The sequence below is a fragment of the Theropithecus gelada genome, chromosome 13 (genome assembly GCF_003255815.1).
Source record: "Theropithecus gelada isolate Dixy chromosome 13, Tgel_1.0, whole genome shotgun sequence".
NCBI classification, from domain to species: Eukaryota; Metazoa; Chordata; class Mammalia; order Primates; family Cercopithecidae; genus Theropithecus; species Theropithecus gelada.
Window position 1 is genome coordinate 23,691,775 of NC_037681.1, and position 25,609 is coordinate 23,717,383.

Consider the following 25,609-nt stretch of genomic DNA (forward strand, 5'->3'; position numbering starts at 1 on the left):
ACACTAAGAATTCACAACCAAGGCTGGGCACAGTGGCTCACGCCTGTAATCCCAGCACTTTGGGAGGCCAAGGCGGGTGGATCACCTGAGGTCAGGAGTTCGAGACTAGCCCGGCCAACATGGCGAAACCCCGTCTCTACTAAAAATACAAAAATTAGCTGACTGTGGTGGCCCATGCCTGTAATCCCAGCTACGTGGGAGGCTAAGGCAGGAGAATTGCTTGAACCCAGGAGGCGGAGGTTGCAGTGAGCCGAGATCACGCCATTGCACTCCAGCCTGGGTGACAAGAGTGAGATTCCATCTCAAAAAAAAAAAAAAAGGAAAGAAATTAAAGTAAAAATCAAAAAATTTTTAAAAGAATTCACAAGCAGAAACAGGACCATTTATCAAGTGTGTAGGCAGAAAAACAATGGCCCTCATCACCTAGCCCTCCACTCCTCAAAACTCTACCCTCTGGTGGAAAATGGGCCACAGCCCGGGCAAGCCTGTCCTTGGGGCAGACATGGGCTGTGACGTACAGGGCATGGCTCTGCTGTGACATCCAGGACATGGCTCCATGCTAGAGGCCTCACGGTCCTTATCCTCTATCCCAGAGAGGGCTGGAGGAGCACAGCCAGGGCTCAGAATGTCCTTTTGATGGACAGAACTCCCACCAGCCCCAAGGCTCACCTGGGTCCTCTCTCGGGTTCACACGGTGTCTCCTCCCTAAGGCTGTGACAACCCAGGCCCACAGAGGCTCCCTCACTGCAGAGCTCTCCCTATGATACGGGTGGGACAGCATGGCTGCATCAGCAAAGGGCTTCAAGGGAAACGTTAACAAATCAGTCTTCGCCCTGGGTCTTCTCAGCAAGTCCAAACATAGCCTTTGAACCGTAACATATTTCTAGGTAAAATGTGCTGCCTAAAACCGAACAGCAGTTTGGTCTCCTTTTTCTTCTACTTCTTCTCCTTCTCCTTGCCTTGACCCCTGTTTATTAAGCAACAGAAGAAAAGTCAACTCTAGTTAAAATTCCCTACATGCGGGGTTAGTATACCTTCAGGCATAACATTTTAAAATTATTTAAACTTCAAGTTTAAATATCACAAATAGAACTTCAAAAAACGTATTCTGCTGTGTTCTTGTTGGAAGCCGCCCCCTTCAAGAACTCACATGTGTAAATTCTAATCCCCAGCGTGGAAGTATTAGGAGTCAGAGCCTCAGAAGGTCATCAGGTCATGAGGGCAAAGCCTTGGCAAACAAAATCAGTGTCCTTTATCAAAGAGGCCTGAGGGAGCTCCTTCTTCCCTTCCACCAAGTGAGGACACGGCAAAAAGGCGCCATCTGTGAACCGCGAAGAGGGGCCTCACCAGACCCCGGCTCAGCCAGCGCCTTGATCTTGGACTTCCCAATCTCCAGAACGCACAAAAATCCATTTCTGCTGTTTGGAAGCTACCCGGTTTGATGGGATTGTGCTAAAGCAGCCCAGATGGACTAAGGCCTCTCCTAAGCCATTCCCCTGGACACACTGACCTGCCTCTCTTTACCTAAAACACCCATATGCTTCATAAAAGGATCAACAAAAACATACTTTTGAACCACATTATTTAATTGAAATTGAACTAAAATCCTAGGGGAGATAGGAATTTCTCTTGTAATATAAGTAATTATCTATATTTTCTGCACTGCATATTTAGATTTTTGTATTTTGACTCTTCCTAGAATAAGCTGCACCTGCACATTGCATTTTACTAAAGTATTTTCTCATCATCTCCTTTCTAATAATTAACTTCAATAACATTTATATGGGGCAAGGGAGACTCTGATAACCATTCCCTATTTTATTTTATTTATTTTTGAGATGGGGTCTTGCTCTAGTCTGGAGTGCAGTGGAGTGATCTGGGCTCACTGCAACCTCCACCTCCCAAGTTCAAGCGATTCTCCTGCCTCAGCCTCCTGAGTAGCTGGGATTACAGGTGCCCACCACCGTGCCCAGCTAACTTTTGTATTTTTAGTAGAGACAAGGTTTCACCATGTTGGCCAGGGTGGTTTCAAACTCCTGACCTCAGGTGATCTGCCTGCCTTGGCCTCCCAAAGTGTTGGGATTACAGCGTGAGCCACTGCACCCAGCCGCATTCCCCATTTTAAATGGAGACTTTAAGCAAACTTGAAAGAAAATATTTTTCTATTCTCCTACAATATCATAAGTCATTCTTTTCCTACACAAACTAAGGGATGTTAGGCATCATCCTGAGCTCCTTTGGAAAGCGAATGGACAACTCTGCTCACGAGCCAGTAACCAGGAAAGCATGCCAGCGTGAGGCACTTTACACCTAAGTGCATCCAGGCTCGCTAAAACCAACCAGCACTAATGTACATCTTTCTCACAAGAACCTGGGCCAGGCTCAGTCGCTCACACCCGTAATCCCAATGTTTGCAAGGCCAAGGTGGGAAGATTGCTTGAGCCCAGCAGTTTGAGACTAGCCTAAGCAATGTAGGGAGACCTCATTTCTATATACAACTTAAAAATTAGCCAGGCATGGTGGTGCACGCCTGTGGTCCCAGCTTTGTGGGAGGTTGAGGTGGGAGGATCACGTGAGTCTGGAAGGCTGAGGCTGTAGTGAGCTGTGATCAGACCACTGCACTCCAGCCTGGGTGACAGAGCGAGACCCTGTCTCAAAAAAATAACCGAATAAACCTTCAGTGGCAATATGGCCATAACCATGGACAATTCCCTACTCTCATTAGCAGCAGAATCATATCACAGGGTCTCTGAGACTTTCAAGCACATTTTCTTACTACTTATCCTCAAACACAACATTTACAAAATGTGAAGGATAGCTATTGGTTCACTCCTCTTTGTAACATTTAACCTGAGCCAATTCCCACTGCTCTGTCTTACTAAACTAAAATGAGGAAAAATGAAGAGAGCTGAAGCCAAATCCTGCTTTTTGAACAAAATGCCTCCGGTGCCTGGGGGAGCCACACACACTGCTTTCCTTCCTCCCGCCTCAATACCACCTTCTGTGCCCTTTTCTTTTCTTCTGATAATAATCTTAACACGTACACCCCGCTTTCCCAGGTAATGCTTAACGCTCTCAGCCTGTCTGGCATTTCACTGTGATATTTACCTCCATCTACACTGAGGGGGTTGTCTTCCCCCAGAAACTGGCTCAGGTGGCAGACAGAGATCAGCTGGCCACCATGCAGGTGATGGGCACTTGGGCATGTCAGAGAAACACACAGTGCGTGGAGTGCAGCCTTGCTCAGCTCCAGCCCACAGGACTCCTCCCTGTGGCCTCCACCCTGCTGGGGTGGTGGCCATATGGGATGGAGAGAGGAAGAGAGGGAGGGAGGGAGGGAGGGAGAGAGGAAGACAGGGAGGGAGGGAGGGAGGGAGGGAGAGAGGAAGAGAGGGAGGGAGGGAGAGAGGGAGGGAGGGAGGGAGGGAGGGAGAGAGGGAGGGAGCTACAGCTGTCGTTCCACTTCACTCCCATCCCTCAAAAGCTTCTTATTATGGATTCTAGTAACTTCGCCTTTAAAGGAGATTTTCATCATCCAAGAAACAAGGCGATTTCTAGAACGACTCTTGATATACTACTTGGGAAACGGAGCACAACAAGAATACGCTGAGGTTTCCATTATTTTGATGTTGCTTCCACTAGCCGGCAGGGAGCATTAATCTACAGTGAAGGTGTATAACTCTTGAACAGCTGGGGAGACTCTTTATCATCAAAGGGAGATGGAAAACCATAAAATTACCCTGTTGTGGCTAATCAGCCATCGAACCAATGGTGATGATGATGCATTGTGGAGACACCACATCCCAACTTCACAGCAAGCCGACACAAGAGAACAGTACTTGCAGAAGATATAATTACCTCCTTCCTGCTCTTACCTGCAGAGTTCCAGGAAACCTCCCCTTTATCAGGGCTCTGAAAGGCACTGGTAGTAGGTGTAAAGCGCCGGGAAGCATTAGAGGATGTGGTGGGTCCACAGTCAATTGCTCATTATTCACTATCAATATGTATGCTCTATATATCGATAAGATGCATTTAGCTATCAGTTTAATCACTGACTCAGGGAGAAACCTAATCCTTTATAGAAGAATAACCATATACAATATTTTTAAAAGGCGTCCTAAAGAAACCTTTCTTACCTACCCTTGGAAAGTAAAAATGTATTATCAATTATAAGGGTGATATTTGTATTCATCTCATTTAGCCTCAATTACTGTAACAAAGTGTAGAATTTTATTAATTCTTCTTATTAATCTATAGCCCATCTTGTCCAGAAAGAACTTAAGGCAGTGACATAGTTGAGATGTTTGTCCCCTCCACATGTCATATTGCAACGTGATCCCTAATGTTGGAGGTGGGGCCTGGTGGGAGGTATTGGGTCATGGGGATGGATCCCTCCTGAATAGCCTAGCAGCATCCCCTTGGTGGTGAGTGAGTTCTCGCTCAGTTAGTTCATACACGATCTGGATGTTTAAAAGAGTCTGGGGGCTGGGCATGGTGTCTCACACCTGTAATGCTAGAACTTTGGAAGGCCGAGGTGGATGGATCACCTGAGGTCAGGAGTTCAAGACCAGCCTGACCAACATGGTGAAACCTCGTCTCTACCAAAAATACAAAAACCAGCCGGGCGTAGTGGCAGGCACCTGTAATCCCAGCTACTTGGGGGGCTGAGGCAGGAGAATCGCTTCTACTGGGAGGCAGAGGCAGAGGTTGCAGTGAGCCAAGATGGCACCATTGCACTCCAGCCTGGGCAACAAACGGAGACTGTCTTTAAAAAATTAAAAAATAAATCAAATTAAAAATAAAGAGTCTGGGACGTCCCCATTCTCTCTCTTGCTCCTATTCTCGCCATTTGATGTGTCAGAACCCCTTTACCTTCCACCATGATTGTAAGTTTCCTAAAGAATCACCAGGAGCAGATGCTGCTGCCATGCTTCCTGTACAGCCTGTGGAACTGTGAGCCAAATAAACCTCTTTTTTTTATAAATTACCCAGTCTCATGTATTTCTTTATAGCAATACAAAAATGGACTAACACATTAAATAGGTACTGAGGAGGGGAGCATTGCTACGAAGATGCTTGCAAATGTGGAAGCAGCTTTGAGACTGGGTAACGAGCAGAGGTTGAAGGAATTTGGAGGGCTCAGAAAAAGAAAGGAAGATGAGGAAAAGTTTGGAATTTCTTAGAGACTTATTAAGTGATTGTAGCCAACATGCTTACAGAAATATGGACAGGGAAGGCCTGACGGGGCCTCAGACGGAAAGGAGGAAAAGCTATTTGAAACTGGTGCAAAGGTCATCCTTGCTACGCCTTAGCAAAGAGCTTGGCTGCGTTGTATCCACTCCCTGGGAATTTGTGGAAGTTTGAACTTAAAAGAAATGACCTCGAGTATCTGGCAGAAGACATTTCTCAGGAGCAAAGTGTTCAAGAGCTAGCCTGGCTGTTTCTAACAGCCTACCATCAGATACAGGAGCAGATAAATGACTTAAAGTTGGTATTTATGTTTAGAAGGGAATCAAAGCATAAATGTTTGGAAAAGTCACAACCTGGCCATGTAGCAGAAAAGAAGCAAAGAGCATTTTCAGGGGAAGAATCCAAGAGGGCTGTGGAGCAACCTCTTACAAGAGGATTTGCATGACTAAAAGGGAACCAAGGGCTAATAGTCAAGACAATGGGGAAAAGGCCTTGAAGGCATCTCAGGCATCTTGGGAGGGGGAAAGCCCTTCCCAACCAAGGTCCAAAGGTCCAGGAGGAAAGAATGGGTTCCAAGGCCAGGCCCAGGGCCCCGCTTCCTTGTAGAGCCTCAGGACACTGCTCCCTGCATCTAGCTCCAGTCATAGCTCAAAGGAGTCACAGGTACAGCTCTGAAGGGTGCAAGCTATACGCCCTGGCAACTTCCACAGGGTGCTAAGTCTGTGGGTGCATAGGATGCAGGAGTGAAGGAAGCTTCGCAGCTTCCCCCAGATTTCGTGGGATGCATGGGAAAGCCCGGGTGCCCAGGCAGAAGCCTGCCACGGGGTGGAGCCACTGCAGAGAGACTGTACTAGGGTGATGCTTAGGAAAAATGTGAGGTTGATGCCCCCACAGAGTCCCCATTAGGACACTGTCTAGTGGAGCTGTGGGAAGGAACCTGCTGCCCTCCAGACCCAAGAATGGTACAGCCAGAGGCAGCTTAAATCCTGAGCCTGGAAAAGTCAAAAAGTACTCAACTCCAACCCATGCGAGCAGCCATGGGGACAGCTGGCCAAGGTTTTGGGAGCCCACTCCTCATACCAGTGTGCTCTGGACGTGGGACGTGGAGTCAGTGTTGGAGCTTTAACATTTAATGCCTTTCTTGCCAGGTTTCAGACTTGCATGGGGTCCGCTGCCCCTTTGTTTTGGCTGATTTCTTCCTTTTGGAATGAAAATGTTTACCTAATGCTTGCACCCCCATTGTATCTTGAAAATAAATAACTTGGTTTTCATTTTACAGCCCATACCTTGAGTCTCAAATGAGACTTTGGATTTTTGAGTTGGGGCTGGAACAAGTTAAGACCTTGGGGGACTATTGGAAAGGGATGATTGAATTGTGCAATGTGAGAAGGACATGAGATCTTTGGGGGCAGAGGCAGAATGATATGGTTTGAATGTTAGTTCCCTCCAAATCTCACGTGGAAATGTGATCCCAATGTTGGAGGCATGGCCTAGTGGGAGGTATTGGATCACAGGGGTGGATTCCTCATGAAACGCTTAGCACCCGTCCTTTGGAGATGAGTAGGTCTTCTTGCTCAGTTAGTTCCCACAAGATTTGCTTGTTTAAAAGAGTCGGGCAACTGCTTCTCTCTCCTAACATGTGATGTCCTGGCTCTCCCTTCACCTTCCATGATGGTTGTAAGTTTCCTAAAGCCTCACCAAGAGCATATGCTGGTACCATGCTTATATAGTCTACAGAACCCTGAGCCAAATAAACCTCTTTTTTTTTTTTTTTAAATAAATTACCCAGTCTCAGTATTCCTTTATAGCAATGTAAACAGACTAACACTGGCAGCTAACCTAAAATATAACAGTGAGAGATATACTGAAAAATAGTTAAAACATTACACTAGATGGGTGTAATTTGATAAAAGCACCCCCAAGGGAGTGCTCGGTCCAGTTCCACCCTGGCGGCCAGCGGTCTGCTGAACTGACTTCATTCACACCCAGGCGGCCAGCGGTCTGCGGAACTGACTTCACCCCACCCAGGCGGCCCGCGGTCTGCTGAACTGACTTCATTCACACCCAGGCGGCCAGCGGTCTGCTGAACTGACTTCATTCACACCCAGGCGGCCAGCGGTCTGCGGAACTGACTTCATCCCACCCAGGCGGCCCGCGGTCTGCGGAACTGACTTCACCCACAGAGGGAACTCATCTGAATGATTTCCAAAGTCCTTTTCAGCCAGAAGACTGTGGCCGTGCCCTCTGTAAGCTCCTACTCCTGAGGCCGGCTGCCTTGGCTGGAGTAGCAGGGGCATCAGCCACTGTGAGGCTAAAGGGAGGGTGGGAAGAGGGTCTGTAACTTATTTTGATTCATTAAAAACAAAATTATGTGGCACTGAGCAAGAGTCAATAAATGTAGACTCTACATCTAATAAACAAATAAATAAAGGTCCTCTATATCTAACAAATGTAGAACTGGAAGGAATCAGAGGCCCCACAACCACCCCCACTCCACACACAAGGGAACAAGGCCTCAACAGAAATGACTTGCCCAAAGTTAGAACACTACAAATAACTACCTGCAAATCTGAAACGAGAGCCTCCACCCTAGGTCTACTACCTTGAATCCACCATCTCTCCCAAGTCACTACAGCTGAAGCAGCAGCAAACCAGAGGTAGAGAGGGGAAAGCAGGTTAGAAAAGAAAGGCATTTTGTAAGTTTCAAAATGCGTAATTCCCACATACAGCACAATTTATTGATGTTTATCAACCAAAAGGACCAGCTAGAAAAACTGAAACATCTTCAGAGCTTACTGTCATGAAGATCCATTTACATTCCTAGGAACAGAAACAATTTCGTAATCACACTGTGATGAACACAAATGGCTCCTTCTGTTCCTTCGGCAGGGAGGTGACCCCAGTGTTTCTGGAGTTCTGGGGCGAGACCTGGCTATGAATCCTGAATACTCCCTCTGAGGAGTGAGTAACCCTTTACCTTAACCTCTCGGGGCCACAGGGTAAGGGCAGTCCCCACTTTACAGGATCGCTCTGGGAAATGGATGAGGTAATGCACACAAAGCCCTGGCAAAGGGGCCTGGTTCATAGAACGGTTCGATACGATATGGTTGTTGCAAAGCATTCACTTTCTCACTCAAATACGCGGAGTGTCTGCCCTGTGCTGTCCTTGGTGCTGAGGACACAGCCTTGGACCTGACAAAGTCAGCAGCTTCTGCAGAGGCTCAGCATCCACAGAGAAAACCACACGTGAGTGAGAACAGAGACGGGAATACTGAGCAGTGATAACTCCTATGAAGAAAGATAAAATTGGATAAAATGGGCCGGGCACGGTGGCTCACACCTGTAATCCCAGCACTTTGGGAGGCCGAGGTGGGCAGATCACTTGAGGTCAGGAGTTCGAGACCAGCCTGGCCAATATGCAAAACCCCGTCTCTACTAAAAATACAAAAATTAGCCAGGCGTGGTGGCTGGCACCTGTAATCCCAGCTACTCAGGAGGCCGAGGCAGGAGAATTGCCTGAACCCGGGAGACAGAGGTTGCAGTGAGCTGAAATCACGCCACTGCCCTCCAGCCTGGGTGACAGAGGGAGACTCTGTCACACACACACACACACAAAATGGGCAAAATGGCAAGAAATCACGGGGTAGGGGTGGAGCGTGGTGACTTGAGAGGGAGGTAAACAGGCGAGGCTGAGACAGGAGCGTCTAAGTGGTGCTGGTGGCAGGGCAGCTCCTCTCAGCCCAGCTCAGGGCCTCCGTTCCTGCCGGGCAGAGCTGCAGAGCACCAGGGCTGGCGGGGACCTCGGGGAGGCCTTAAAGGAATCCTGACAGTGCCTTGTTTTTAGGATCTTCCTTAGCAAATATGGTAAGGGACACAACAAAAATAAAACATTCTAAGAACCCATGCATCTGCATGGACTTCCTCCCCAGTCAGGGCTCTTTTAAAATTTAACCCGAAAGACTGTTTCAGGACAGGATGGGAAGTGGGTATCAGACGTGCCTCATTCTGCCTCTCCGGCATCAACATCGACACAGGCTTTAAGTCTGACAGGAAACATTTTACGGCCTGTTCTCTCTGAAGCTGCTACCTGAAGGTTTCCTCTGCAAATAAGAACTTGGGTCTCCACAGTCCTTTATCTTAACCCAGACATTCCTTTCAGTTGATCTCAGGTCTTTAGACAAATTCAACCAATTGTTAACCAGAAAATGTTTACATTTACCTACAGTCTGGAAGCCTCCCGCTTTGAGTTGTCCCCTCTTTCTGGACCAAACCGATGTATTTCTTAAATGTATTTGATTAATGTCTCGTGCCTCCCTAGAATGTAGAAAGCCACACTTCACCCCACCCACCTTGGGCACATGTTCTCAGGACCCCCTGAGGGCTGGGTCACGGGCCACACTCATATTCGGCTCAGAATAAATCTCTTCAAATATTTTACAGAGCTGGACTCTTGGTGGCCACCATGTAGAGGCCCTGACACGTAACCATCAGCTGAGCAACGTCATCTCCGCTTCAGGGATGAAGGTTTGAGCTAGAGAGATGAGTGACTTCCTCGTGACCCTACTGCCCGCGAGGAGCGGGTGAGGACGAGAAACCGGGCTTAGTACCTCCCGGCCAGTCTCTGTCTGCTTCCATAGGCCGCCGGGCTCTGGAGCACGTCTGATTAGTGTTCAGGGCGGTACGCCGGGTCACAAGACTCTGTAAGTTCCTTCCTTAGCCTTCACTGTTCCCACGAGCAGGAGCTAAGGGCAACTGGAGGGGTGCTCTGCTCAGCCTCTGCTTGTTGGAGGGCTGAAAACAGATACAGGAGAGGTGACCGAAATTAGGACATCGGGTTGCTCCAGACAGGCAAAAGCTGAAATGGCCAGGAGGACAGGAGCCCCGAACACCATTCCCTGGGGTGTGGGGCATGCCTCTAGTTCGTAGGGCACACCCATGGCGGCCGTGACAGTGGTTGGAGCGGTAGCAACATGAGTGTGGGGAACCGTGTGGCATTCTCGGGCACTCCCTGCTGGCCAGAAGCTTTGTGCAGTAAACATTTCCTGGAGCTGTTCTTGCTGCCAATTATGTGCCAAAAGGAGGCAAACAAAACTACCACCAAGCACCTGGAGTCTGACCCCAAAGGGCGGCCTTCACCTGTGCTGTATTCACCAGGCCGACGTTCCCTAAAATCAAATTCCCTGTCTAATCGCAACACTTTCACGCCATGGAAGACACTTAAAAGAACACGCCGGACGACACCAAATGCTGGGGAGGATGCAGAAAGGAGGGCCCTCATGCTCTGCCATGGCTCACACATGCAGCAGCTCCGTACAAAACTAACTGAGCCGAGAGAAATAAAACCTCCCGTTCATGCAAAAACCTGTTTGTTAATAGTTACCACAACTGTAGTCATAATCGCCAAAAACAAGGAAAAACCCAGATGCGCTTCAATAGGTCAGTGCTTAACAAACCGTGGTGCGTCATGCCACGGAATATCCCACAGCAGCAAAGAGGAACCGGCCACTGACCGGCACACGTGGCGGCTGGAACCCAAACTTGAAAATGAAGCAGCAACTCAACCTCCAGGGAATCAAGCTAAGTGAAGAACACCAGTTATCAAAGGTTACACTGTGTGATTCCATTTATAGAACCTTCTCCAAATAACAATACAGAGATAGAGCACAGATTCGGGGTGGCCAGGGGCTAAGGCCTCAGAGGGGGAAGGAAGGTGGCTGTGGCTATAAATATAAGGTAGCACAAAGGACCTAGGGTTGGACTTGTTCTGTGCCTGGACTCTGGTGGTGGCTACACAAACCCACACACACAATAAATGGCATAGAAGCCAGTGTTCACACACAAATGCATATAAACAGGTGGAATCTGTGTAAGTGCAGTGGGCTGTATCAATGCCAGTTTCCTGTTTGTGATACTGTACAATAGTTATGCAATGTTACTCTTGGGGAAAACTGGCTGAAGGATACATGGGATCTCTCTGTTATTCCTACAACTCCATGTGAATTTACAACCTCAAAATAAAAAGCTTAAGAAAAAAAAGAATATGCAATAATATATTGGATAACAAAATAGAATTCAAGAAATGCTTTAAACAATAGAGGCAAAATCAGAGTAAATGGCATTCCAAGGTAGATAGTTCAAGATAGTTGAATTTGCCTGTTTAATATCAACAATTTCTTTTGTTTTTTTTGTTATTTTTTGTTTTGAGACGGAGTCTCACTCTCTCACCCAGGCTGGAGTGCAGTAGCATGATCTCAGCTCACTGCAACCTCCGCCTCCCAGATTCAAGTGATTCTCCTGCCTCAGCCACCCAAGTAGCTGGGACTACAGGCACATGCCACCACATCCGGCTAATTTTTGTATGTTTAGCAGAGATGGGGTTTCGCCATGTTGGCCAGGCTGGTCTTGAACTCCTGACCTGAGGTGATCCACCCACCTCGGCCTCCCAAAGTGCTGGGATTACAGGTGTGAGCCACTGCACCCAGCCTTCAACAACTATGTTCATAAGTGTACGTACATACAATGCAATGTAACATTACAATCTAATAATTGGTTCCCCACGACAGACACCCGTGTGGCCTGTCTTCGCATACAGTGTATGTGATAGTGTCTGCACAAGGTGGGAAGTTGAGAAGCAGTCTGACAGCTCCTTGTCCCCAGGGAGGGCCAAGGCCAACGTCCCTTTTCTGAGCTCAGCTGTCTCTGCACATCCCAGCAGGACTGTCATCCTCTACACATGCTAACCTCCCTAACATGACCACTGACCTGCACAGAGTCTCACTCGTCTGCTCCCTGGTGCCAGTGTCTCCTGCAACGTGTACACACACTAACACATACACACATGTGCTCACGTGTGTACCGCACAGATGTGCACAAATGTCTATTTGCTGGGGATGTGGCCATGATTTGAAATGTGGACCTTGTAACAGCGCGGTGTGGTTTGCCCAGAGATCCTGCATTCGGGCAGGCAGTGACAGCACAGAGGCAATCACTCCTGGGGACTTTGGGACTCTCCATCTGCCTCCCCTTACTGTGCAAGACTGGCTGTGATTTTAATACTCAGAGCATCTCCGCAAGAAGAAATATCCACTGGTAGAAGCACAGCAAGTATACAAATAATTCCACCAGCCGGGCGCAGTGGCTCACGCCTGTAATCCCAGGACTTTGGGAGGCGGAGGCGGGCGGATCACGAGGTCAGAAGATCAAGATCATCCTGGCTAACATGGTGAAACCCCGTCTCTACTAAAAATACAAAAAAATTATCCGGGCATGGTGGTGGGCGCCTGTAGTCCCAGCTACTCCGGAGGCTGAGGCAGGAGAATGGCGTGAACCCAGGAGGCGGAGCTTGCAGTGAGCCGAGATCATGCCACTGCACTCCAGCCTGGGAGACAGAGCGAGACTCCATCTCAAAAAAAAATAAATAATAATAATAATTATTATTCCACCACAAACTGATACACAGAGAGCATCCGGAGCCACAGACAGCCTGACCTACAGCACTGCTCTCCTCCATACCTGACGAAGGAAACCTGAGCTGGTCCTCGGTCCCCATTCCAAACATCATCTCATAAGCATATCCCTCTTCAGTTCCTCTAATAACAATTAATGCCTGCTCCCTCTGGGGCCACAGCGTACAGTCCGTAATGATTTCAGGTGCATCATGGCCGGTCCCACCCACAGTTAGCTGTGTACATTCTGGGTCTCCCCATGGAGATCATGACTCTTGGAGGCCGGGCCCTCTAACTTGTCACCTTGGTGTCCGTGGAGCCTGGCAGGGTTTGTGTAGCAGGTGTTTAATAAGTATTTGTTGTATTAAATTGATTTAATTGGTAGAACTGACTAGACAGAAGTCACTGTACAAACGATGAGTCTCTTGCAGACACACACGCATGTGCACGTGTTACTGCATTAAGTGAGACGATCACTATCATTATTGTCAACACTCATAACAACATTATGCCCCCGCAATCTCCTTTAGAAAATGCAGCTTCTTAATTTTTACCAAGGCCTCAGGGCCTTCAGAGAGCAGCTCTGACTGCCGTGGAGAGGTCCCTGGGAACGACCAGTGGGTGGACACAGCCAGGCCTCCAACCTCATGAAGCAGCCACTGGCCAGAGCCACGTGAATGACACGCCACATGCCGTACAGGGGCGGGCTCGGGCACGCAGCCCCATATGCACACTGTGCATTCATGCTTTGTCCACAGGAGGAAGGGATTATAGGCTGCAACCTGAAGTGGTAAATAATTTACCTGCGAGTATGATTCGACGCACACTGACCAAGCTGAAAAGCCACACAGCACCCGAGGGCAGTGCGGCGCCTGACCCTTTACCCTCTGGCAGGTCCCCGTGGGCAACACTCCTCTGAGATGAAGAGGAGAAAGAGGGGATGCAGGCGCGCTTGCTACATTTCTGTCAATGTGGCTAATCTGGAAAACACGGGGACTAAAATTAAAAATCAAATTCTAGCAGCTTTTTAAAAGAAAGGAGCGTTTTTGAAGCGTGGACGGTGGCTCCTGCAAAGGAATCTGCACAAGCTCCTGCACCTGGCCAACCTGCAGGCTCATTCTGGGCGCATGAAATATGCAAAATCCTACCAGGCCATGTTGCTGTGGGCTGTGTTGTCAAGGTGACAGAGCAGCTCCAGGGTCTGCGCCGTGCTGGATGAATCATCGGGGGACTCGTGGCTGCCTGATTCCAATTCCTTCGGCATCCTCCACACGGCTGCACATGTCAGGACTTTGCTGTCTGAAGCTGAGCAACAGAGCATAATGGATAATGTCAACAGAGCACGGTGTGCCCCGCATTCTGCAGACAGCACACCCACATTTACACAAATCCATAAGCGGGCGCATCTGCTCTTTAAAATATTTACGACTGCAGGCAGCAAAGACAGAGCAGGGAGAAGCACAGCCTGAGTCGGCAGGCAGAACCCGGCACAGTCCGTCGTCGGCATCCTGTTCGCTCACTTTCTCTTTGTTTTAAACACCATCATGCTGTTTCAAAAGAAAATTTAATTCTCTCAAAATCGATTTCCTTCCGTTCTTCTTCAATAGTTCTTCAAAAAAGGGAGTGAAATGGGGGACTAAAGATATAATCACCACACATGCAGCTGGTGTCTAAGGTTGGCATTAAATGGGTGTTCTCCTCATAGCTGTATGAGATCACCTTAAATGACTATTAAGCACACTGAGCAATATTCCATTTGGAAATCCTGTCACTCATGTTATTCTGCCTCAGTTTACCTAAAGTGATGAGTGTCTGGGACCGGAAGGTAACGCCATTCAGAGGCATTGCAGGCTGAGGCCTGGAGCCCCGGCGCGCAACAGGCAGCAGCCCAGCCTCACCATGTCATCAATACAGCCCCTTCTCCTAGAAATGGGAGTCCCATCCTTACGTGGGCCTGCTGGCGGCTGTTCGGTCTCCCTGAGTCTTGACACTCTTTATTTTTAAGATGCTCCAGGAATCTAGAGTACCCAGAAAAGCTACTTTGTGGATAAAGAGACTCAACTTGCATTAGAAAGACTGGGGTCACTTGTTTTCAGGGAAGGCGCCAGGCTCTAGGTCTCTGACTCTCTAGAAAATTTCTCAATATAAGTTTTTTTAAAAATTAGATTTAACATTGAATTCTTGAAGATAAATCCTTTCCGAATTTGCTTTCCATTTAGTTTTAAATTGAATATGTGCTAAACACCTCTCCCTTTTAAAGATGGCCTTTAATGAATAGTAGTAAAATAGCAAACAGGATTCAACATTAAATCAACTTATATCAAGTGAAGAATATAAAAATATTATATATTGTGTTAGAACAAAAAAACATCCCATGAGTAGTCAAGAAGAAAAACAGTATGGCATTACAAAATAACAATGACCTTATGTTACAATCGAAAATGTATCACTTACTGATAATGATGATGCTCCTGCAATCTGCATATCAACTAATCAACCAAGAAATGCAGCAACGAACTCAATGACACAATATCTAGCTTTGTGAATATTATTATTACCATTGTTAACCATGATCGAATGATACGAAGTTAAAAGATTAAGATTTCAACCAGGATTTTCTGATTCCAAATTCAGTGCCCATTTTATATACCATGTTGGGTCTAAAAGAACACGCAATTGTGGCTTAAAGAAAAAAAAAAAATCCTTCATCATATACTCATACAATGTTAACATTTCCAACTTTACAAAAATGGAGCGTACAGACAGTTCCGTCTACATGAGAATTTCATTTACTTATTTATGTATTTATTTATTTATTTTGCTGAAATTTCCAGTTACACGGTCTTCTGTAGAGCTCATGAGATTGGCAATGGCACTCCTGGAAACACGCAAATAACCGAAGAGAAAGTTGGCAATTTGGAGTAGGAAAGAAAAAACGGAATGCCTAACCCACCAGCACACACTAACCCAACGAGGTGGGGATTATCTTAATCCTTCTAAACGGCAGAAAAATACATGTCTAATCTTACAAATGATAGGACTAATAAAAGGAGCACTAAATTGTGGCTGTACTTCAAAATGAATGCAATATATAAGATGACAAAGGGAGGGTATAGTAAAAACAGCTATTCTGTGGAAGAAATGACTAATGGCAGACACTCCCCACCACATCCCCAACAAATTCCTTCTTTGGCAAATTCTTTTCAGGTGTAAACAAAGTGACTTTCCTGTAACTGCCAGCTCGCCAAACTCCATGTTGCCCTCAATAAAGCAAAAGTGGTGCATGTGAAATAAGATTTTCCACTCTCAGGTAAGCTACCTTCCTTCAAAGCCTACACCAGAGATGATATTTAAGTGACTAGTTGGACAGCGAAGTTTCCACATAACCAGTTCCTCTAGCGCTATTCACCTCTCTCCCCAGAGTCCATCAACTTCATAGAGTAGAGAAGGCAATGGAGGAACCTCCCAGAAAATATCGTTAAGAGAATCTACACTCACTTCAACTTCCTACACTCACTTCAACGTTCACTCTGAAACCTTTCATTCTGAAAACTTTCATTCTGAAACCTTTCTAATGTTGTAACAAAGAGGGGTTTTTGTTTCTATTTCTTTTAAAAACATAAACCCACAAGGATAAGAAGAGCAATGAAGTTTTGGAAGCTGGAAAGAAACAGACCCTTAGAAAGATGGTCACTTGATTTACTACAAAAACAACACTCAGAGTGGAGAAAGGATGGTCTTTTCAATAAATGATGCTGGATCAATTGTATATCCATATGAAAGAAAATAAACTTGTATCCTACCTCATCACATACTCAAAAACCAATTCCAGATAGACTGATGATAAAGATGTAAAGATGAAATAATACAAATCTTTTCTAGAATACATAGTAGAATATCTTCTCAACCTTGGAACAAGCAAAGATTTCTTAAATGGCAGGGGAAAAAAAACTGGATCATACAGAAAAAGACAATAACATAGAATCTATTAAAATTAAGAACTTCTATTCACCAAAAGACCCTATTAATTGGACTTCATCAATATTTATAACTTCTTTAAAATCAAAATTAAAAACTCTGCTGTTAGAAAGACACTATTAAAGAAATGAAGCACTGGCCAGGCGTGGTGGCTCACGCCTGTAATCCCAGCACTTTGGGAGGCCAAGGCAGGCAGATCATGAGGTCAGGAGTTTGAGAGCAGCCTGACCAACATGGTGAAACCCCATCTCTACTAAAAATACAAAAATTAGCTGGATATGGTGGTGGGCACCTATAATCCCAGCTACTCAGGAGGCTGAGGCAAGAGAATTGCTTGAATCTGGGAGGTGGAGGTTGCAGTGAGCTGAGATCGCGCCACTGCACTACAGCCTGGGCAACAGAGCGAGACTCCATCAAAAACAAAAACAAAAACCAAAAAAAAGGAAGGAAGGAAGGAAAGAAGGAAGGAAGGGAGGGAGACCAGGGGGAGATATTCATAATATATACATCTGACAAAGGGCCTGTATCCAGAATGTATATAAAGAGCTCCTACAGCTTAATAATGAAACAACCCTTAGTTTTTTAAAATGTACCTAACACCAAATCAGACACTTCACAAAAGAAAACATATGAATGTTCAACAAGCACTAGAAAAGATGCTCAACATGATTAATAATTGGAAGAAGGCAAAGTGAAACCAAATGAGATTCACCACACACCTTACTAGAATGGTGAAATTTTCATTTAAAAAAGACCAACAGTAGCAAGTATTGGCAAAGATGTACAGTAACTGGATCTCTCACAGATTGTAAAAAAGAGTGTAAAACAGTACACACATTTTGGAAAACACTTTTGTAGTTGAACATTCACTTACCAGATGACCCAATAATTCCACTCTTAGAAGAAGCTGTCACAAAGCTTGGCTTGTTAATAATAAGCCTTGTGGCCGCTTTCTGACTTGGGCGGTGAAACCCAGCCCCAAGTAATTGTGGTCGGGTGACGGGATGTAACTGCCAGAAGTCAGGGGGTAGCGATTATCATAATGACCAACGAGACCAGAGTGCCGGCCAAGGAAGCTCAACTGGCAGAGGGCTGTGGAGACAGTTAATGGAGATGGTATTCCTAGGGGCGAAACAGACAGGCATGCAAGGAGAGTACTGCCTGCCTGACACATGCACACATGCATGCAAACATACATGGCACACACACATATTAAAAAGAAAACAAGAATGAATGAGGAGAAGGCTGAGGGAAGTCACCCCACTCATAGCCATGATCCCTTACCCAGCTCCAGATTTGAGCCAGCTTCAGAGCTGGAACTCACGGACTATAAAGATGGTCTGATTCCCCACGAGTTAGGAACCTGCAACCCTAGGGCAGGTGTACACTGCCACAATTACCCCAGTCTGTACCAAAGGGACCCACTGCCATTTCCTGAATGCCATTCCCTGGGCAAAGGGTAATTCCCACACATTTCCAGGTCTGCTGAACACAAAGACACGCACAGAGGCCCAGCAACCCAAAGTGTCCCAGTGTCCTCTGGCCCGAGTGGGGCATGGGGACACTAGGTAATAAGTAAAGTCCTAGGCAAAGCCTGGGATCTGCAGATGCACTCAGTGGGCAATTCCAGGGTCTGTTAAGGTCAAATAGCATTGACATACTGGGCAGTTTGTGACAAGTCCATATTGGGTCTGTGGCCCGTGGAGTTAATGGGAAGGTCACATAGAAGCCCCTGAAACTGCGCTCCCCATCCCATCAAAGAGTGGTAGAGATCTGTGCTTACTTTAAGGATCAAGGATATGAAGTGGGTGTGGCTTTGCTGAATTCACCACTGGCTTCTGCAGAAAGCCAACGGGCCCTGGAGAATGACTGTGGATGACTCTCAGCTCAGCAAAGCAGGAGCCTGCTCAGATCCACAGTGCCAGCCGTGGAGTCTTGTTAGAGCAGATTCCCAGGCCCTTAGGCACATGATGTGTGCACACAGACCACCAAATGCATCCTGTCCTATCCCAATGAAGAAAGAAGATGAGAAAACCATCCGCATTCACAAGCAAAGGAAAACAGTATACACTCTTGCCACAGAGCTGTGCTGGTCTCCCATTTTCTACCATAATATAGTTCAAAGAGGTCTGGGCAGCCCAGAGAACATCACACGGACCCACTGCATTCATGACATCACAGTGATGAGGTAGGAGGAGCATGCAGAAGACCTTGGCAAGACGGCAGGAGACACAGGCTATGGTGATTCCGGGACCTGTTACTTCTGCTGAGGACACCAGGACCTACCCTCCAGAGCAAAAGCAGAAATGACGCTGCAATGCCTGGCAGGCCTCTTCATTCTAGAGGTGACACATTACACACCTAGGAAGGCTGGGCCAGCCCAGATGCTGGCGTAGCACGTAAAGCTGCCAGCTTAGGTCAAGAGGGCACTGCAGTAAGATCAGGCTGGGGAGAGGCAGCCCCGCCTCTGGGGACGCCTAGTAGACCTGCTGGTGTGGAAGCTGTCGGTGGTAGAAAGCATGCAGTGTGGACTTTGTGGAGAGCCCGAGTGGAGTCACCATGTGGTCCTGGGGCTCTGGAGCAAGCCATGCCATCTGCAGCACAGAACCACATCTTTGATAAACAGCTGTGACCATGCTTCCGGGTCCTGATAACGGAGCTCCTGACCATGGGGCCCCAAGTGCCACGTGTCACTCAATGAGAAGAGCTCAGTCATACCCTCCAGGTCACAGGGTTGGGCAGGGCCAGCAGTGTTTACTACAAAGTAGAGACGGCGCACACAGGACAGAGTCAGGCAGGACCAGAGGGCACCAGAAAGCTGCATGGTAGGTGCCCAAACCATACATGACCTCCCCGCCCTGGACCCTCGCTGCACTCATGCCTGTGGCCATGTGGGAGTCCTGTACTTTTAGCTGAAGAAGGAGAAGAGATCTGAGCTGCTTTATAGATCAATGAGTTCAGGAGAGGGCATAAGCCAGACATGGGCAGGTGCTGTCAGATGGCTACACTCAGGAGAGGGCTGGAAAAGCATGGAGGGAAAGGTGATTGTGAAAAAAGGCAATCATGAGGCAGGGCTCCCAGCACTGCTCTGGCCATCCCCACAGCGGGCAAAAAGTGGCCCATGCTCAAGGGCATGGCCAGCTGCCTGGTGACTGGTTAGAAGCCTGGAAGGAAAAAGACTGAGAACCTGGAGACTCATGGTGTTGCATGCGGCAAGGTGATGCCTAGGGCCCCTTCCATCCTGAGAACGGGAAGGGGTTCACCCGATACTTATTCCAAGTATGACTTTGCCTTTCTTGGCTGCAAAAACAAAGCCAGCACCCTGATGCCCTGACCAGAGACCACCCCGCAATGGCCCCACCACCACAAACGCACATAATCAGAGAAGCCACAGAACCGCACTATGCAACAAGCAGGAGTGGACCCAGGATCTCCTATCCACATCACACCACACCACCCGGGTGTGCCGGGTTCATGCAGCAAGAGCATGCAGCACAGTGCGGCCAGCACCTCCCCCAGGAAGCAGCACGGCGCGGCCAGCGCCTTCCCCAGGAAGCAGCACTGTGCGGCCAGCGCCCTCCCCAGGAAGCAGCACGGTGCTGGACCCAGCTCCTCTGTCAGTTTCCTTGCCCTGATAATAGCACACAGAGGCGTGGAACCCAGTATTTCCAGATGGCTCTGTGTCCCAACAAATGATGCTGCAGCAACATGAACTTCCTTATTATTTGACAAATTTTAAAATGCATATATTTATAGTATACAACATAATGTTCTGATATGTGTATACATTGTGGAATGGCTAAGTTAAGCCAATTCATATTTGCATACTTATTTTTTGTTGTGAAGACACTTGAAATCTACTCTCTTAACAATTTTCAAGTATATGATACAATGCTAATAACTTCAGTTACCATGATACATTGCTACTAACTGTAGTCACCAAGACAGCCAATAGATCTCTAGAACTCATTTCTCCACCTAACTGAAACTTTGTATCCTTTCACCAACATCTCCCTTTTCCCCATCTGCCCTCCGGCAGCCTCTGGTCTCACCTTCTACTCTGCTTCTGTGACTTCAGTATTTTTAGATTCTGCATATCAGTGAGATTGCGTGGTGTCTGACTGTGCTGGGCTTATTTCACTGAAGACCTCTAGGTTCATCCATGTTGCTGCAAATGGCAGGATTTCCTTCCTTCTTAGGGCTGAGCAGTGCTCTATTTGTATCATGTTTCTTTATCCGTTCATCCGGCTCATTAGCCTTGATGCATACCCAAGCTGCTTCCATATTGTAATGAATGTCCTAATCATCTTCAGCTTGCCATGCCCCAGAAGAACTGGATAAATAAAGGCTTTCCTGTGTCTGGCAAATAAGGAAGCTCCCAGCACTGCTAGGGAAATGTCAAAAGCAGGGGCCACAGGAGGCTTCCTTGGGGCAGGACAGATCAAAAAAGGGAATTGCAGTGGGTGGAAGCATCAACGGTGTTAGCCACGTGCGAGGTCATGTGACACACGAAGACAACCTCACCCCGTTCCTTTGCAAAACACTACGGAACCAATGCACTGTTCTTCCCCTTTTTTTTTTTTTTTTTTTTGAGATGGAGTCTCACTCTGTCGCCCAGGCTGGAGCGCAGTGCCGCCATCTCAGCTCACTGCAACCTCCGCCTCCTGGGTTCAAGCGACTCTCCTGCCTCAGCCTCCTGAGTAGCTGGGATTACAGGCGCCACCACCACGCCCAGCTAATTTTTGTATTTTTAGTAGAGACGGGGTTTCTCCATGTTGGTCAGGCTGGTCTCGAACTCCTGACCTCGTGATCCACCCACCTCGGCCTCCCAAAGTGCTGGGATTACAGGCTTGAGCCACCGTACCTGGCCTCAATGCATTTTTCTAAAAATTGGTAAATAAAAGGAAAATAAAATTAATGAAATTTCTAGTGTATGAAAAATGTACTTAGGTTTTCCAAAAGATTATAAAATTGCCCTTCTAGAATTTAGTCTGAAAATCTGGTGGGTACAAGATGAGTTCAAAATGCCTTAGTAAAGAATGTGAACACCAGAAATCACCCTGAGGAAGATTAGAGAACATTAGAGGTGTGTGCAGACAGGAGGTGTCTCTGGCATTGCCACCCAAAGAAATGAACAGAGCTGCACACGTTGCTGAATAAGGAGTGTGCTTGGGGTTCAGGAAATACGGTAGGCATTCCTACCTCCAGAAACTCTCCATATCCTCAGAGGCAGATGAAATGGAAGGTAAACAGCACTAAGGAAGAAGCACCCATGGAGACACGCTCATCGGCTCTGAAACTCTGAGGATTTCTGTAGCTGTTGGATCCCAAAAGAGTGTTCAACACACATCCAGCAGCCATCAAAGAAACTAAGGAGCTTTTAAGAAGGAAAACCTGATCTTTAGAAGGAAAATGCTGTAATAAGCAGGGAGGCATTTCATCTTTTATCTGTGTTTTTCACACACTCCTGAACTGGGGTCCTGAAAATGTAACTTCCTGTGCCGAATTAATATCACAATAACTAGGAGCCAGCAGAGGGCAGGGCTTAAGGCTGCCACATAAAACCAGGCCTATGGCACAAACCACAGCAGCACTGCCCACAGACACCACGTCTGTGCCGACAGAAGTCAGAGAACCACAGGATACCTGGGCTGGAAGGGAACTCCGATATCATGCTGAATGAACACAGCCCCCTCATTTCACAAATGAGGAAACTGAGGCCCAGTGAAGCCACTGATTTTCCAAGTTCAAACGGCTCATTAGCACTGATGTCCAGAATGAATGGAGCCTCCTGACTCCCATAACAGCCCCCTGCTTTGAAAGAGAAAATTCCAAGTTGTGTCTTTAAAGCCAATTTGATGCCACTACCTACTTTTTACATGTTAACACAAAAGCTAAAGACCCTTAAAGAGATAAAGAGATAATCAGGGCAAAATGAAGGGATGGAGGCATATTCGTGACCGCCTGTGCTGCCTGCTGGAAGGGATTACCAGGCAAAAGGCTTACAGGAATTCAAAGGAGATTAGAGCCTTTGTGAGCATGAATAGTAGCTCCAGTCAGGCCGGCTAAAGGGTGAACAATGCCCTGCCTGGGGGACATAATCTGATCCCCAGCTGGAGGAGGAGGAGGCTTCCAGGCTGCACAAGCAGTACATTAAGATGGGGCTATTTTTAGAGCCTGCAGCCATCTCTGAGTCTGGCAGGAGCTGAGCAGGAGGGATGAGGACAAACAACAGCCTCACTGGGCGCTCACCTGATGCAGGTACGCCTCGGGGTGCATGACAGGATGCCTGAAAATCTGGGCCTAAAAATACCTTCCTCGATGGCCTTTTAAACGCCTTAGGGATGGCACCATGTACAGATTGCAGCGCCTGAGTGTGCAGGGGCAGAGACTGACTGCAGAAGGCGGCAAGGCTGATGAGCAAGATAAGGATGACATCAGGTCTCTTATCCTCCAGGCATTCGTGAGGGGCACCCGCGCCTCTGACAAGCTCTGCTGGCCAGGAGGCAGCAGGAGGTGGTGCCAGCATCACAACAGGCTGCTGCCCCAACAGGAAGAGGGTGTTGAGAAGTGGGGGTGTCAGGGGCTCGCCGGCCGTGAGCTCCAGAGATACAGTGGGCGCAGGCATGAGATGCCAATCAGAGCAGTCTAGACCAGATGGAGCTGCGGCAGAGGCCAAGGGAGAAAAAGACAGGCAGGCTGCTCAGCCCCAACTCCACATGCCAGAAAGGCTCAGGGCAGAGACAGAAAGCTGGCCTGACGACCACAGTGCAGAGGCGCAGCCTCTCTCAGCTCTTCACCTAAGCCAGCTCACAGACCTATGGCCCCTCGGTTTAGGGGAACCCAGGTCCCCTTGGGGAAGGACCCATGGCTATTTTATAGGAGAGCTGACCATGGGGAGAGGGAACTACCCCAGACCCTGAATCAATGCCAGTCCTGCTGGACCCAACAGATCACAGGGTCTACAGCCCCAAGCAGAGACCTGGAGGCTGTGGCCCGAGTCCACCTCAGAGAACCCAGTGGGGTCAGTGTATCCAACCTGCGGTTAGTTCTCCGATCCCTGCATGTGCGTTGGAATAGACGGACCTGGCATTGGCAGGACGACCACACAGCACCCACTCCATGGCTACAGAGCCAGTGATGACAGGAAGGACCAGAGGGACGCCCCGGGACATTCCCTCACCCATGAAAATAGTCCACCGAAAGCAGCACTGCAGTGTTGGTGGGATGGAGAGTTAGGACCACTGTGGAGGTTGGGAAAGATGCCGGGTGCTGCCGTTGACCACACCCCACCAAACCCAGCTGTTTGGGCTGCGTAACAGCAGAGGGTTCTCGGAGAATGACAGTGCATGATCATAAACTTAATCAGGTGGGCAACCCCAACACAGCCATTTCAGATACGCTGCTGTCACAGAGCACGTCTACACAAGAATGTAGGCCCTGGCTTCTGATGCAAAGATTGATCTAGCAATTTGGTCTACACCACCAATTTGAAGGGCCAACAGAAGCCATTTGCTGTCACCTGGCAAGGCCAGCAGTACCTGTTCATGTCCTGCTGCAGAACTACATCAAGACTCAGGCCTGGGGCCAACATGCTGTACCCATCAGGCACATCTGGCCTGCACCCCATGAGCTAAGAGTGGTTCTGCATTTTTAAAGAGACATCAAAGGACACAGAGAAGAATATAAGACAGAGACCGAATGGCCTACAAAGCCTAAAATATTTACTCTCTGGCCCTTTAAGGAAGAAATTGGCTGGCTCCATCCACCTGTGCCAGTGACCCACTTGCCGCCTCAGGTGCTGAAGGCGCCCTGCAGACCGTGCCCTGTGTAGCACAGACTGTTCGGCTGCTCTCCTTGGAGATGCGCCCTGTTCTCAGCCAAAGGCCCTGGAGGGAGACTGCAGGAGGCAGGGCCTTCCGCGCCACAGTCCTGGAGTGGTTGTGAGTGTGTGCAGGGAAGCGTGGCCCCAACACTGGGCCCTTGGTCCTTCTGTGACCCCATCACCTCGGCCTGGTGATAGCCTTTCCATGAGCCTCTCAATCCAGAGACTGGCACCCCAAGACTTCCTGCCCACACCAGCTCCGGGAGGCCTGGAGCCCGTGCCAGTGTCCTGGTTCCCTCTGAAGGCACCCGTGGGGCCTATCTGTACCCTGCCTACAGCCCAGAGGGTTCCCACACCCTCGGCACAGCATGCTGTCAGCTGTGACCACCTACTCCCCACCTGCAATCCAGAGGGCAGCCTCCTGCCAATCCAGCGACTGTGGACCAGCTCCAGCCTGGCCAGAGCAGCCACCTCTGCTGCACGGTGGGCTGAGGTTTGCGCCCCGCCAAGATCTTCCTTCCTGAGTTGCTCTTGCTCTGTCCGGGGTGACCTGAGGGAGTTTCTTAATACCTGACGCCTGTGACTCTTCTACCACACTTAGCGCTTCTTTATACTAAACTTCCCTGTTTAACCTGCTGTTTCCACTTCCTGCCCAGACCAATACAGCCTGACCTCATCCACAAAGACCTCAATCACAGGACAGAAAGCACACTGAGGACAGCATGCGCTTGGGGTCTGTTGACCAGGAAGCATCGGGCACCTCAGATGCCTGAACAACACAGGTACACAGAGGTGGGAAGTAAGCCAGCTCCCCTTGGCTTAGGGAGGTCTCAGGGTCTGGTGATGTGGAGCAGATGGGGGCATCTTCACCACCACGAGGCCGACTTTGGTGGGGCTTTTTGAATCTGGGAGGTAACATATGACATAAAGCCTACCTCTGTCATACGGCGGGCTGTGAAGACCTGCATGGCCACTGGCACCCCGTGTCGGGGTGAACAAGCATGCTGTGTGGGGCCTCTGGGGGGCCCATGGGAGAATCACAGGCCAGCCAGTGAGGTGTGGGAGGCAAGCAGTGTCCCTTCTGCATGTAACTTCTCTCCTGTCCGGACACAGCTCCTGGCTTCCCTACCCACTCCATCATGTGGACACGCTGTACACTGAGCACTGCACA

At 48.3% G+C, this 25,609-nt stretch overlaps 1 protein-coding gene across 5 annotated transcripts in view; it reads right to left on the minus strand.

The window, feature by feature from the left end:
- Positions 1–25,609, minus strand: part of EIPR1 (EARP complex and GARP complex interacting protein 1) — a 169,751-nt gene that overhangs the window by 50,570 nt on the left and 93,572 nt on the right. For 3 of the 5 annotated variants that reach the window (XM_025353983.1, XM_025353982.1, XM_025353984.1), the window contains one exon: positions 13,784–13,940. The exons of the other annotated variants lie outside the window; for them this stretch is intronic. In XM_025353983.1, coding sequence (XP_025209768.1) covers positions 13,784–13,940 — 157 coding nt within the window. The remainder of the gene's footprint in view (positions 1–13,783; positions 13,941–25,609) is intronic. 5 annotated transcript variants of the gene reach the window in all.